The 14,232-nt window shown below is 39.9% G+C and overlaps 1 protein-coding gene across 1 annotated transcript in view; it reads left to right on the top strand.

Moving 5' to 3' along the window:
* Positions 1–14,232, top strand: part of ADAMTSL1 (ADAMTS like 1) — a 486,156-nt gene that overhangs the window by 381,556 nt on the left and 90,368 nt on the right. The window contains 4 exon segments of the mRNA XM_075727091.1: positions 317–367; positions 4,291–4,495; positions 5,761–5,908; positions 11,887–11,971. Of these exon segments, the coding sequence (XP_075583206.1) occupies positions 317–367; positions 4,291–4,495; positions 5,761–5,908; positions 11,887–11,971 (489 nt within the window).

A 14,232-nucleotide genomic window follows, 5' to 3' on the forward strand; every position in this document is an offset into this window, starting at 1 on the left:
TAATCTTATAAATTTAAATAATATTTGGACAACTCATTTAGATCACTTCTGGTAATGGATTGGTTCTTAGTCAACCAGTAATATATTCATAAGAATAAAGTAGTAATCTGTGGTTTATTCTTTGAAAGACTCAGAGACAGTAGGATGGGAGCATAAGTTTTGTTTTAAATTTGATAACAACTTAGGTAAAATATCTTGTTTGGGTTTTTTTGTAATGTTGTGAAAAAAAAAAAAAAGTTGTATAATGTAATCATTTAGTGTTTATTTTATTATGTGTACCTTCTACTCAGAGGGTTGGCATTATTGTTCCTAACAGTGATGGATACAAGCAGATCATGCCCTATGACCTCTACCATCCCCTTCCTCGGTACGTAAAACAGTCAAACAGATGCTAGGATTAACAAATACATTTACTTCTTTTTTTCTCTTCTCTGCATTTCTGCTTTGCTCTAAAACTAAGTTAACAGATGTTGCTTTTCTCTTGCTCTGAACTTCCGCAGATTAACCTAGAGATGTTCAAGTGCTCACCTGTTGTTATAAATTCTGTTGATGTAGAACTGAAATGATATCCTAGCTGAAGCAGCAATGCAGACTTATTAAGTGTGTGGTCCCTTTCTTTCTCTGTTTCCTCACACCCCACTCCCACCGCCCCTTTGCTCTCACATCCTTACTTTTTCTTCCCTTATTAATCTCTGAACAGGACTATAACCTGTGGCATTGTAATGTACCATCAGACTTTCTGTCTCTCTCTGGCAGTGCTGCTTCCTAAGCGCTTATAAATTGTGAGATTTTGATTTAGACAGTATTAGTGTTGTGTTCTCATCCTCCAAACCCATGCTAATGCCTTCCCCAGGGGCATTAATACATTGGCTTTTCTAATAAATCAGAGATTGGAGCAAGAATAGGATCAAGTCCTGATTTGTATTATTAATTATGTCACAATTAAAATATCTTTAATGTAAGACTTGAGATTCTCATGGAAATAATCACAAGTAGTTACTCTTAAAGCAATGAATAAGACTGGTGTTGATAAAAATGTTTGGTAGCTGAAGAATAATAACCTTTTGGTTTTGAAATACTGCCTGGACATGCAATAGTATTGTGCTGTGTTTCCTTCTTCATTAATTTATTGTGTCATGGAGTATGAAATCACAGAAAGAATCCCTTAGGCAACTTGTTAGTCTCATCCTGGTGAGGAAACGACCTCCCTCAAACGATAATGAGGCCTAATGTAGAAAGCTTTCAGCATCAGTGTACAACCGCAGTGCATTAACATTCAACAGAGTCTCCAGCCAAATCATGGACCCACCCCAAACTCTGAGTAAGAAGACAAGGAAGAGAGCAGCTTGCATGCCAAGCTCTGAGGCTGCCATTCATGTTGACACCTTTTATCAATGATCTGATCAATTGAATTAGGTTTTTCTCTTCCTAGCTAAGTGTTTATGATTATGTACACACAGTCATTATCACCAAATATTCGTGAGATACACTTAAAAAATATATCCCTGCGTCTAATTCCTTTTTTCTGGAAAATGGTTTTCTCTGTTCTTTATTTAAAAAAGAAAATATATACATACCTCCTAGCGTCAACAATTAAACCTCTGTTAGTAAGGAATATAGAAGCTAGAACATTAATACAGGGTTTAACACTCTAGCTTTGAATAAAACAGATTTTATTTCAATTGTGTACAAAGGGTATGTACATTGACAGAACATGGAGAACAATTTTATATCAGAGGATGATTCAGCAGTACTTAACAGTGGAGGGACTGTATTTAAGGAAAAAACATTCTGAGCTGGCAGTTAGGCAGAAGTTTTTTTACTGCTGAAGAAAATCCAAAATAAAGGATCAAAATGTCATGAGGTATTTGGCTTTCAGTAACACTGAAAGCAAAAAAAAAAAAAAAAGAAAACCATTCCCTGAAAATGATCAAAAGGCTGAGACTGTTTCTCAAGCTGTTCTGGATTATAGTCTCACCCGTAACAGTCCCTTTACATCCACTGTCCCAGCCACACTATTCTCCTTTAACTGCCCCCAGGGGTTGCTCAGGCTGCAATTGCTGGCTGGGACCTCTGCCCCCCTTTTTCCCTGTGCTGTTTCACTGCTGCTTCTCCTCTTCTCCCTCTTCCCCACTACAACATGTGCTCCCATGAACCCACGAACATGGCTCATGGCTTCCTCCCTTGCCCCAAGAGGGAAAACCCAGCCACTTGTCTCTTCTCCAAACCTCAGAGGCAGCAGAAACTGAACAGACCACGAGGCTGGCATGAAACAGGGTCAAGTCAGGGGGTTAAAAAATGTCTTTCCTCTGAACCTGCAGAGTTTAGGAAAAAATCCAAATAAACAAACAAACAAAACAAACAAACAAAAAAACTCCAACCAAACAAGTGAGGCCCTGGTTGCCTTACCTGAGACTGGCACCTAATACCAGGGACAGAGGAGAGCAACAAACACTCCAGGAGAAATGGAGAGCAAATCTGGGAAGACATTTTTGCTAGATTTCCCTACTGCAATCCCTCAGCTTTGAATTGTATAATGAAGAGGATATAGTGCTTAGTTTTAATGCACTACCAATTCCTTCCACAAATTCTCGGTCAAGGTTGCACCCTTTGTACCTCAAAAGGAACTGTGACACCTGCTTTAAGAGCTGTGCAACAAAGTTCACTCTCCTGTCTTACACTCATACAAAGCCTCAGGACCAAACTGCTTGCCTAGATTTAAGCTGCTTGGTATTGCTGAAGTTGCCTAAGGGCATCTGGAAACTTGTACCAAAGACTCCAGGGAATTCCCTGGTGCCACATCACTTTTATGCCTGGGAAAAGCTGGCTCAGGCTGGCTGCAGCAGTTTCTCCTGTTCATGAGTTTCAGCTTGAGGCCTTTTCATTCAGATATGTAATAGTGAGAAATCTTCGCTATATGCGGGGAAACTTGTTCAGCAGAGTCACAGGTAACACATTTGAACTAAAAACATTGCTAAAATTGCCCACTCGTGATGTATATGGCTTATGCTGAGTACATGACAATGGATATGGCATGGTGTAAACATTGTTTCACCACTTCTTAGTGATAAGTCATAGAATTAATCAGTGGCTTTACCATTCATAAACAGCTATTAACATAAGCCATTTCACATTGAGTTTTATGACACTTTCAGCCAGGAGACAATGTGGGTAGTGCTTACCTCTACTGGAGCTGATGAGAAAAAGATGGGTTGATATGACAAAAAATCAGAAGGAAAGATAAGCATTTTTCATCTTGTTTAACAATCCTGGTGAATTTGTAATTGTTACTTAATAAATAAAATTCCCTTGTTTTAAGTGGGAAAAAAAAATCCTCACCTTTCACTTTTTCCCCTTCTTCCCTGAAAGAGGAAACAGGTGGGTTTTTTTCTGTAAAAACAATTTTTTTAAGTCAAAAAATGGATACTTATGGCCAAAATCATTGTTTCAAACATTATTTCTAATGTCTTTATCAAAAGGACATTTGCCTTTGGGGGGGGGGGGGGGGGGGGGGAAGATTTTGTGAAATACTTCCAGGTAGATAGAACACGCACGCATATGTACACATATAAAACAATATAGGCATTATCATATATGCATCACTGTAAAAAAAGGATTATTCTCATAAGGATGCATAACTTTTCAGAACATACACATTGTTCTGTGGATTTGTCATTACATTCTCAACAGGCACCTGTAGAGAAAAGATGGTTTCTCAGTTTCTCTCACTGCCTCAACTGTAAGGAAACAAGGCCTATGTAGTTTATCCACCAGAGGCCACATATCCTATCAGTGCATTTGTGTCTTCTTTTTGGTAATTTCTTCCCATCTTCTTTTTTTACCTCAGCTCACTTCTTTCCCTGGAAAGAAACACTGCTGTTTCCCAGTATGTTCTTGCAAAAGGAACATCAGCTTCAAAGCACACTGAGCTTCCAGTGATTTGTGACAAAGATTCCTCAGAACATGACAAACTGTGAAGATATGATAATCCCATCAATTAAATAAAAGGAATTAAGTCAAAAGTATTTAGAGTTTCTGTGGTAGTAGTCATTGGGCTAGTGGGACAGAGGACATTTCATATTACTAATCTGTGACTTAAGACAGCCATGAGAGTTCTTTGCTGCTATGGCCATTTATGAAAATACATATGAGATTAATTTTTACTGACATTACTCAGAAAAAAGCCCTCCTGCAGGTAGCAGTTTATGCATTTGAGGGGTATAAGTGGGGATGGGGGCAGCAGGGGTTCCTTTTCCTGATGCCTCTCTGGTTTGTTTTTTTTTTCCCCAGATGGGAAAGTACACCCTGGACTGCCTGTTCCTCATCCTGTGGAGGGGGCATTCAAAGCCGCAGCATCTCATGTGTGGAAGAAGACATTCAGGGGCATATCAGCCCCGTGGAAGAATGGAAATGCATGTATACTCCAAAGATGCCTGTTGTCCAGCCTTGCAATATATTTGACTGCCCAAAGTGGCTTGCTCAGGAATGGTCTCCGGTAATCAGCTTAGCTGTGTTGGTTTTGGATTTACCACACTAGGAATACATATTAAATTATAGTTTAGTGAGCTTGTGGAAGTAGGACCATTCACTACTTTCTTTCCTTACTACCGTGACCTCTGTTTTAAAGTTATGCTATTTGTCTAACTGCAAAGTACATACTCAGGAATAATGTATTAATAAGATTAACATGATTAAGGAGAATGGTGGAAAAATAAATCAGATCTGTAATGTTAATTAGTGACCTTCTACTAATAATAGACTGGGAACGTAAATGAAATGCACAAAACAAAACCAGTAAACATGTAATGGTGTATCCTTATTACAACTTTGTAGCCATGAATTGAATATAATGAATTGGTGAGAAATTTCCAGAAATACATAAAGCCATAAATGACTCTGATCTTCAATGCTTGTAGTTGTCTGTTCCTGACTTTCCTTCTGTATGAAAGTAAATGTCTTTGAATGTCTTTCTACATAAGTAGAAAAGTACTTTGACTTTGTACATAAAGACTTAATCTTGAATGTATGTTCTCACCACACCAGTTTCTCAGTAAGCAAAATGGGTTTTAGAAGCTAAGCTAACTCATCCACAGGTGAGGTGTTCTTGACTGATTGCAAAGTGTTTAGTGATTTCCAGATGAAAGCTGATACCCAAGAGCAAAGTAATATTGGTAGTATCCACAGCCCTCCCCACTGGCTGGTAGTTTTGATCCTCTCATGTGCAACCACTTCTGAAACAATCTGTACGGGGGAAAAATTGATGTACTTTACCAAAAATAAATGAAAAAAGACTTAAGAAAGTGTCTGAGGGAAGAAAGCCCAAACAGTTTCCCATTCTGTCTGGTGCCATATTCCAAAATAGCTGAGTGTTACCCCTGTTAACCCATAAGCCATAGTACTTTGTCCAAGCAAAGCAGAGTGGCTCCAGATGAAACTGACAGGGTGTTACTGAGCATATCCAATATGGGACAGATGGCCACAAACCAAGCAGCCAATGCTGAGAGAGTGAACTGTAAGAGAAATCCAGCAGCAAAATGTCCAAACCAAGTAAATGTGCAGAGCAAAAAGGCAAAAATTTCTGTCAATTTTATACCTTATCCATAACTACCAAATATTATGAATAATTTACATTCAGGGTTGCATGTTTCTGCATCATGTTTTCCTCTCTGATGTACACATACTTCTATTGCATAGTCTCCTTTTATTTATCACTCCTGTGACGTATCACACACACCTTGTTTTTTCCTTTTTTTTCCCCAGTGCACTGTGACTTGTGGACAAGGACTCAGATACCGTGTGGTCCTTTGCATTGATCATAGGGGGATGCATACAGGAGGCTGTAGTCCTAAAACAAAGCCACACATAAAAGAAGAATGCATCATACCCACTCCTTGCTACAAACCCAAAGGTAAAGAAGCAGAAGGATTCTCATAAATTTTTCAGAGCTCTTCCATGTTGAGCAGTTTTGTTTTGTTGCTGGTAGCACTGTTTCCACCTGTACTGAGTTCTGAATTTGCACCTTTAAGGTCTGCCCTTCTTATTCCAGTCTGCCTGCTAGCAACTTGGAGTGAATGCTGTCCCCTTCCTCTTTTTCACAAGCTTTGGGGTTTTCACTGTTAATTTGTGATCCAGCAGACCAAGCAATATAAATGTAAATCTGAGCATAGTGTAAGCAGGTTTGACCTCACTGATTGTGTCTGGGCCGAATTTGCCCTGTATTTTAAAAGGAATTAAATGTATAAATAACATCCATGGTAGATAAATGTAACCATAATTTTAAAGTGCCTGTTCATAACTTGGAGCTTGAAATAGGTCAGAAGCAAGCATTGTATATTCCAACATGAAGTTCCTCTTCCTAGAAAGACTGCAAAATTTGGCAGACTATTAGAGTTGAATCATCTCATGGCAAGGAGTACTCACAATTTGTATAGAAATGCTTCTTAGGCCTTAGAAAGAGAGTAATACTGGGGTAAATCCCCCACATTTTGTTGAGAGAAGGAGAAAATATTTCTGCAGCTGGTTGGAGGTTCTTATGGGGTGGGTATGTTAGAAAAAGTCCTGAAGACTGGATTCGATTAATGGGCAGTGGCCAGGTGCAGCAGACATGGGTATTTGACCATTTCCACTAGTATATGACCACGCATGTGTTTGTGCATATATACAGTTATATCAATACAACCTCTGTGTCTGTATGCTGACTAACTTATGGAAACTTCTGGGCTACAGCAAAGCAGGTGATCTTAATTTCCCTAAACTGGAGACTTAAACCACCCCATAAGAAGAAATCAATTCCTTTCAAAATATGAATTGCTATCCTGACACATGCTAAGAACATTTATTATGAAGCACTTCACAGTGAGTGATCTGTGACCTTGTGCTGATGCAAGATGGAGCAGTGAAATTTGGAGTTTTAATTCCTGTATGCAGTGGCCGATTATCATAGATTAGAATCATAGAATCATAGAATCGTTTAGGTTGGAATCATAGAATCATAGAATGCTTTGGGTTGGAACGGACCTTTAGAGGTTATCTAGTCCAACCCCCCTGCAGTGAGCAGGGACAGCTTTAACTACATCAGGTTGCTCAGAGCCCCATCCAACCTGACCTGGAATGTTGCCAGGGATGGGGCCTCTACCACCTCTCTGGGCAACCTGTTCCAGTGCTTGACTACCCTCATTGTAAAAAATTTCTTTCTTATATCCAGCCTAAATCTATTCTTCTTTAGTTTAAATCCACTATTCCTTGTCCTGTCACAACAGGCCTTATTAAAAAGATTCTCCTCATCTTTCCTGTAGGCCCCCTTTAAGTACTGGAAGGTCACAATAAGGTCTCCTCGCAGCCTTCTCTTCTATAGGCTGAACAATCCCAACTCTGTCAGCCTGTTCTTGCAGGAGAGGTGCTCCAGCCCTCGGATCATTTTTGTGGCCCTCTTCTGTACCCGCTCCAGCAGGTCCATGTCCTTCTTGTGCTGAGGGCCCCAGGGAAAAGATCCCCAAAGGAAAAGACCTTTAAGATCATCCAGTCCAATCATCAACCCAACACCACCAAGTACACCAACAGACCAGTTAAGGGTAGACTACCAATTTCATGTTTCCTGGCTTGGTGGCTGGGTTACATATAATGAAACTAAAAACTAGGAATCATTAAGATTGGAAAAGACCTCTAAGGTCATCATTCCAATCATCAGACCAACACCCCCATGCCCACTAAACCATGTCCCAAAGTGCCACATCTATCTGTTTTTTAAACACTTCCAGGGATGGTGACTCCACCACCTCTCTGGGCAGCCTGTTCCAATGCTTGACCACTCTTTCTGTGAAGAAATTTTTCCTAATATCCAATCTAAACCTCCCCTGACACAGCTTGAGCCCATTTCCTCTCGTCCTATTGCTAACTACTTGGGAGAAGAGACCAACACCCACCTCACTACAACCTCCTTTCAGGTAGTTGTAGAGAGTGATAAGGTCTCCCCTCAACCTCCTCTTCTCTAAGCTAAACAGTCCCAGTTCCCTCAGCCGCTCCTCATAAGACCTGTGCTCCAGACCCTTCACCAGCTTTGTCGCCCTTCTTTGGACATGCTCCAGCACCTCAATGTCCTTCTTGTATTGAGGGGCCCAAAACTGGACACAGTATTCCAGGTGCGGCCTCACCAGTGCCAACTACAGGGGGACAATCACCTCCCTGCTCCTGCTGGCCACACCATTGCTGATACAAGCCAGGATGCTGTTGGCCTTCTTGGCCACCTGGGCACACTGCTGGCTCATGTTCAGTGGACTGTCAACCAACACCCCCAAGTCCTTTTCAGCCAGGCAGCTTTCCAGCCACTCTTCCCCAAGCCTGTAGCATTGCATGGGGTTGTTGTGACCCAAGTGCAGGATCCGGCACTTGGCCTTGTTCAATCTCATACAGCTGGCCTCGGCCCATCGACCCAGCCTGTCCAGGTCCCTCTGCAGGGCCATCCTACCCTCCAGCAGATCGACACTCCCACCGAGCTTGGTGTCATCTGCAGACTTACTGAGGACACAATCCCCTCATCCAGATCGTTGATAAAGATATTAAACAAGGCTGGCCCCAAAATGGAGCCCAGGGGAACACCGCTCGTGACCGGCCACCAACTGCATTGAACTCCATTCACCACTGCTCTCTGGGCTTGGCTACCCACCCAGTTTTTACCCAGCAAAGAGTACGCCCATCCAAGCCGTGAGCTGCCAACTTCCCAAGGAGAATACTATGGGAGATGGTGTCAAAGGCTTTGCTGAAGTCCAGGTAAATGCCATCCACAGTCTTTCCTTCATCCACCAGGCGGGTCACCAGGTCATAAAAGGAGACCAGGTTGGTCAAGCAGGACCTGCCTTTCATGAACCTATGCTGGCTGGGCCCAATCCACCAGTTGATCTGCACATGCCTGTTGAGCGCGCACTCAATATGAACCGCTCCATAATCTTTCCCAGCATGATGGGCTGACTTGCCAAGTTTCAAGATTCCAGTTTATCTGGACCATGAGAATTCACTGTGTCTGCCAGCCACCGAAGTGGGGAAGCCCAGACATAAGGCCTCAGGGGAGCAATGGGTATGTTTGCAGTGTATTTTGCTGGCTGACTTGAGCTCACTCCATCCATCTGCCAAGATGAAAAAAAAGACCCTGTGACTGTGTTAGCATGACTCTGATCCTCATACAGAGATTCAGTGGGTTTGGGCTCAGTCACTCAGTTGCTTTTATGGTGCCTTATCTGTTTATGGTGTTCAGACTGCAGGTAAAGTAAGATCCTGTCTGCCTGCAGCATACGGTGTAAGCAAAATGTAGTAAAACACCAAAAAATCAGGTGTTGCAAACCGCACGCAACTGACTTCTGTCTAGGGAACCTGAGAAGGGTGCAAGACCAGCTAGGAAAGTTTTGCTTGCCTGCAGCTGCCAAGTAGTCTATTCCAACAGCACTTGTCTTGGGAACAAAGTAAATTGCTGGCTGCTGGAAGCCTACCCTTGCAACGGAATGGCATCTTTACCCTTGATAAACTCTTGTGGTGCCCTTTGCAGTACATACATGATTAATTTCTAATTGTAGGCAGTTATTTCTGTCTTCCATTTTTTTGCATGGGATGGACAGTCCTACACAAAGCATACTGTTTTGCTTGGGTTTGATTTTACTCCTCATCTTGGTTCTGTAATATTCTCACAGTTCTTCCTCCATAACACAAGTGGCAATGTTTGAAGACCCATGCACCTGAAGGCTGAATCGTGCTTTCAGAAGAGAGTTAGACCATGTGATATCCAGAGGTCTCTTCCAATCCAAGTTATTCTATTTCTGCGCTGGAAGTTTGTCCTTTTTATTTCACGAACCTAGAGTTAGAAATTTAGAGCAGTAAGGATAGCAAAGTACCTCTCCTCTATTGTATGTTTTAGTCTTAGTCTGTTTTTCTCTTCTGGAGCTGGATTAACATAAAGCAGAAAAACAATCTTCCTAGCTGACTAAAGAAGCAAGACAAAAAATGTGGACTTCCCTCTTCTTTTAACACACTGTGCTAAACAGAGATAGAATGCAAATAGAATGTAAAATAATTTATTTCATTTTAGTTTATTCAAGAACTGAGGAACTTTCTCGTACACCAATAATGAGAAAAAATAGGATATCCCTGGATTAAGTAATGATTTTCAGTTTTAATAGATAAGGTGTATTCATCTAATACAACTTTCTGTATAAGATTTAAGTGTTTTTACTGGAACTGTATTATAAAAGAAGAGATTTTGCTTTAATCTGCAAACATAAAAATTCCTCCTCTGTTTATGTTAGGAGTGCTTTTTACTCTTTTTTTTTTTTTTTTGAAGCACACTGTGCAACAACATTTCTAACTCTCTAACTCATTTTACAGATGATGTAGATGATAATTAACTATACCTCTAAAAAAGAAAAGTTATTTTAAAAGTCACATAACAGGCAATGGTACACAAGAGCTTTTGCTTTTTACAAGCACTTGCATCCAAGCAAAAAAGACAGAAGTAAGATCTGGCTTTCCAAAACCCATAAAACAAGCTGCAGAATGTATAAATAGAAATATATCCTACATATTTTGGATAACAAATGCAGTAAAATGTAGATTAAACTAAGAGCTGTGCTGGCAAATATTCATCCTTAAATGGCACTAATAAATATGTTAGACTAAGAGCTTGACAAGCTATTTCTGAGAGAGGCATAGTAACTCTATTACTGTCCTTTTTTTCCTCAATTAGTAACTTGCTCCAAGGAAATTTGCTTGACTAAAGTTGCAGTAGCTGTGAAATCAAGTTGTAAGTTGTTGTTCCTCTGATAAAACTGACAGGTGGGAAATTTTGTGAGCATACGTGAAAGGTTCACTGTTGTGCGCAACAGTCACAGAAAATTCCCAACTATTCTGAATGACATTAATCTGCTCCTGTTGGCAAGAGCAAGTCTGTGCATTAAATAAACCCAAAAGGTTTAGGTGATTTGTGAGTGGCAAATAGGTCTGGCCCTGGTTCTCCTCAGTGGTGTGAGTCTCACTCCCTTTTATTTGTGTTTTTTCCCCTGATCCTAGCCTAGAACATTTTGTTGAAATGCAGAGCTCCTTCTCAAATTATAGAGCTAAAACAGCTCCACCGCCTTCAGCTAAAATACTCCCCTTTTGACACCACATGAAAGCAGAGTTTGGCTCACGAAGCAGCATGGCCCTGCACTCCCCAGAGCAGAGCAGCTCATTATGCTGCGCGCACATCCTGGAGGGGAAGAAAAACAGCTCTACTGTTTTCCATCAGAAATGACAGAAAAAGTATCAAGCTTGTTTTTTTTTAAATCCACATAGCTGATGAACTGATAAACTTAAAGTTGAAAAGTATAGCTGGGCCATTTTATTACAGTTTCTCTGGTTTTCTCTGGTATCACTCATCAAATTAGCGTTTTCCTCCTGTATGTAATCTATCAAAAATGAGCTTAATGTGTCTTCTGAAGTTCTAAAATTTAAGGGTAAACACAGAGATTTTACACATTTTGCCTTTGCAATGTCAATGGAGGCCTGTTACACTTACAAGACTCTCTCCAAAAAATACTTTCCAAAGGGCCTACTTTTACAGTCCAGTTGCGTAGTCTGAAAAGTGACTTAATTTGCCTTTCTAGCATTAGAACGCCACAGCCCTTCTAGCTGCAACAATGAACTATCTGACCATATAACCTTGTAAGTGTTATAGTCCAGGTGACGGAGGAGTGAGTTTCTCTCTCTCCTGCTCTCCTTTCTCTCTCTTTCTTCTCTGTGCTCAGCCTCCATGTGGATGAAGGCACATGTGCATCACAGCAATGCTTGGTGAGAGAAGGGAGGTTGGCACACATAGCAGCATCACCGCGTGCTTCTTATTTTCACATGCTTGTGTTTGGTCCGTAGAGAAACTTCCTGTGGAAGCAAAGTTGCCGTGGTATAAGCAGGCTCAAGAGCTGGAGGAAGGAGCAGTGGTGTCTGAAGAACCATCGTAAGTCTTAAGAATTTGCTTACAATATGTGCTCATGATGTGGGGAACTGGGGCCTGTGCTGAACTAATACAGTCTCTTGAAATTGTATTTGGCTTTCATTAGTGTAAAGGCTAAACCCAACCCTGTGGAAATCAGTGCGCTTAAGGATGTGTCACACTTACACACGAAGAGGCAGGATTCAAGAGGGCAAATTCAGATTTAGTTTGAACAAATATATACACATTTTATTTAAGGTTTTTTACAATAATATTATAGTGAGAGTCTGTCTACCTACGTAGTTCTATGCTCCCCTCTACCAATGTATCTCCTCAGCTCAACATCTTTATTTATTCTCACAATACCCCTGTGAAGTAAGAGGTAAAATGCAGTGATGATTCCCCCTTGCCTCTCCCCGCAGGAAGATTGTAGGAGCAGCAAATAAATTGAATTAACGTTAGCAGAAAATAAACTAGAAATCTCAACCCTGTGATTTTAATTGCCTTATCATCACTTACCTCGTCATTTCAGGGAATTTCCCCTCCTTGCTTTTCTAGCCACTTCATGGTCTTTGTCCAGCTACCTTTGCAAGATGGATCTCAGTCAGCACCTTGTACCCCATTAGTAGCTTCTGCCACAGACCCTCTTGGATGGCAGGTTGGCCTGTGTACCTACGTTGACAGTCCCCTCACATTAGGGTTGCCTGAAATTATAGAAACTGTATATTTTCCTCCTGAATACATAAAATTAACTAATTTTTCCCTTACCTGTAAGTTTTTCTTTTCTCTTTTCCTAATTGTTTGTCTTCTTTTTTGTGAAAAAAATTACCATTGAATTAGAAAGAGGTGGAGGGCATAAAATAGTTACAGGTAACACTGAAGGAAAAAATATTACAATAAAAAGCTGGAAAAGAACATTTCCAATTAGGGTTGATATCTGCTTTTTTAATATATCAATAAGAAAATCTGACTGTATGAATCCAACCTGGTTTAGCCAGGTTCTTGACATAATGTTATTGAAAATACAGTTTAGCAGTCTCTGCTTGTGCTCCATTTCATTAATAGCAGGACTACAGAAGAAGTTAGAAAATCAAGTGGTTTAAAAAAACCCTCAGAATTTCATTCAGAATTTAGTTTTATTGTCATTTATGGATAATTAATCTTCCTTAGCCCAATAAAATTGCAGTGAAAAGGAAGCTGCAGTAAAACTGGTGTACCATATAAAACTTTAGCAATGAGGCTGAGAAATTAAAAATACTGTTACGATTATGTTTTGGATTTTTTATTCTGGAACTGTGATAAATGCATGCTCTAATTGTAACCTCTGTACACAGCTTTAATCAGTATCGAGTTCCTCATGGCTGAGCACATGGCATTTTTTACTGCAACTGCAGCTGTGTATTACACTAAAGAACATTGTTCATTACACAATATAATTGCAGTTTTGGCATGGTTAATCTGAAGTCATTTGAAACTGGAACATTGAAATATATATTGAGACATATATAATGAAGCCTCAAAATAAAAATCATTTTAATCCAGCTGCCACATGTATACATAGACACATACATATACACACATACATGTATACACACGCATTTATACCCATACACAAATGCACATATTCATATGTGAATATATATTAATTAGTAGCAGCTATTGCATGTAATATGAGATGTTTAACTGTTTCCACAGTTTCATAGACTTTGTAGATTGATTCATTCAGCATCAAAGTCTAGAAAACTCAATATTTGTGAATGTATTCACTTCTCATTTGTAAAGTGCAGTTTATTTTCTTGTGACTTTTCTTGTGACTATACTAGACCACTTAGCTAAATGTGCATTTATCAAACTGTAAATAACTCATGGAAGCATACATAAAAAAAGATGTATTATCAGGAATTTTATCAAAAGGAATCATACTGATGTGTGGTCATATCTGGAACAATTTGTCACACTAAGAAATTTTTAGATAAATTTGTGTACAATGTTGACAGTGCTGTAGAAAAAGAGTATATAGTAATATATACATGAGTATACGTAGCTTCAAATATTAACAAGAAGGGGTTTGTAGAGAATAGGCATAACCTGCAGGGAAAGAGAAAGAGGCTTTTGTTTATCATTAAGTGTATTTTAATAAAATATTCTGGAGAACCTTATGGGCATATTATTTGTCATATTAAATCAGACCTTGATAGATATAAAAGGAAAGGAGTTTAAGAACTTTAAAATGTTTTAAGTGCAGCTATGATACCTCCTTACTTTATAGTTTCACTGCTCTGCTT

The sequence above is a fragment of the Pelecanus crispus genome, chromosome Z, assembly GCF_030463565.1.
Source record: "Pelecanus crispus isolate bPelCri1 chromosome Z, bPelCri1.pri, whole genome shotgun sequence".
Lineage (NCBI taxonomy): Eukaryota > Metazoa > Chordata > Aves > Pelecaniformes > Pelecanidae > Pelecanus > Pelecanus crispus.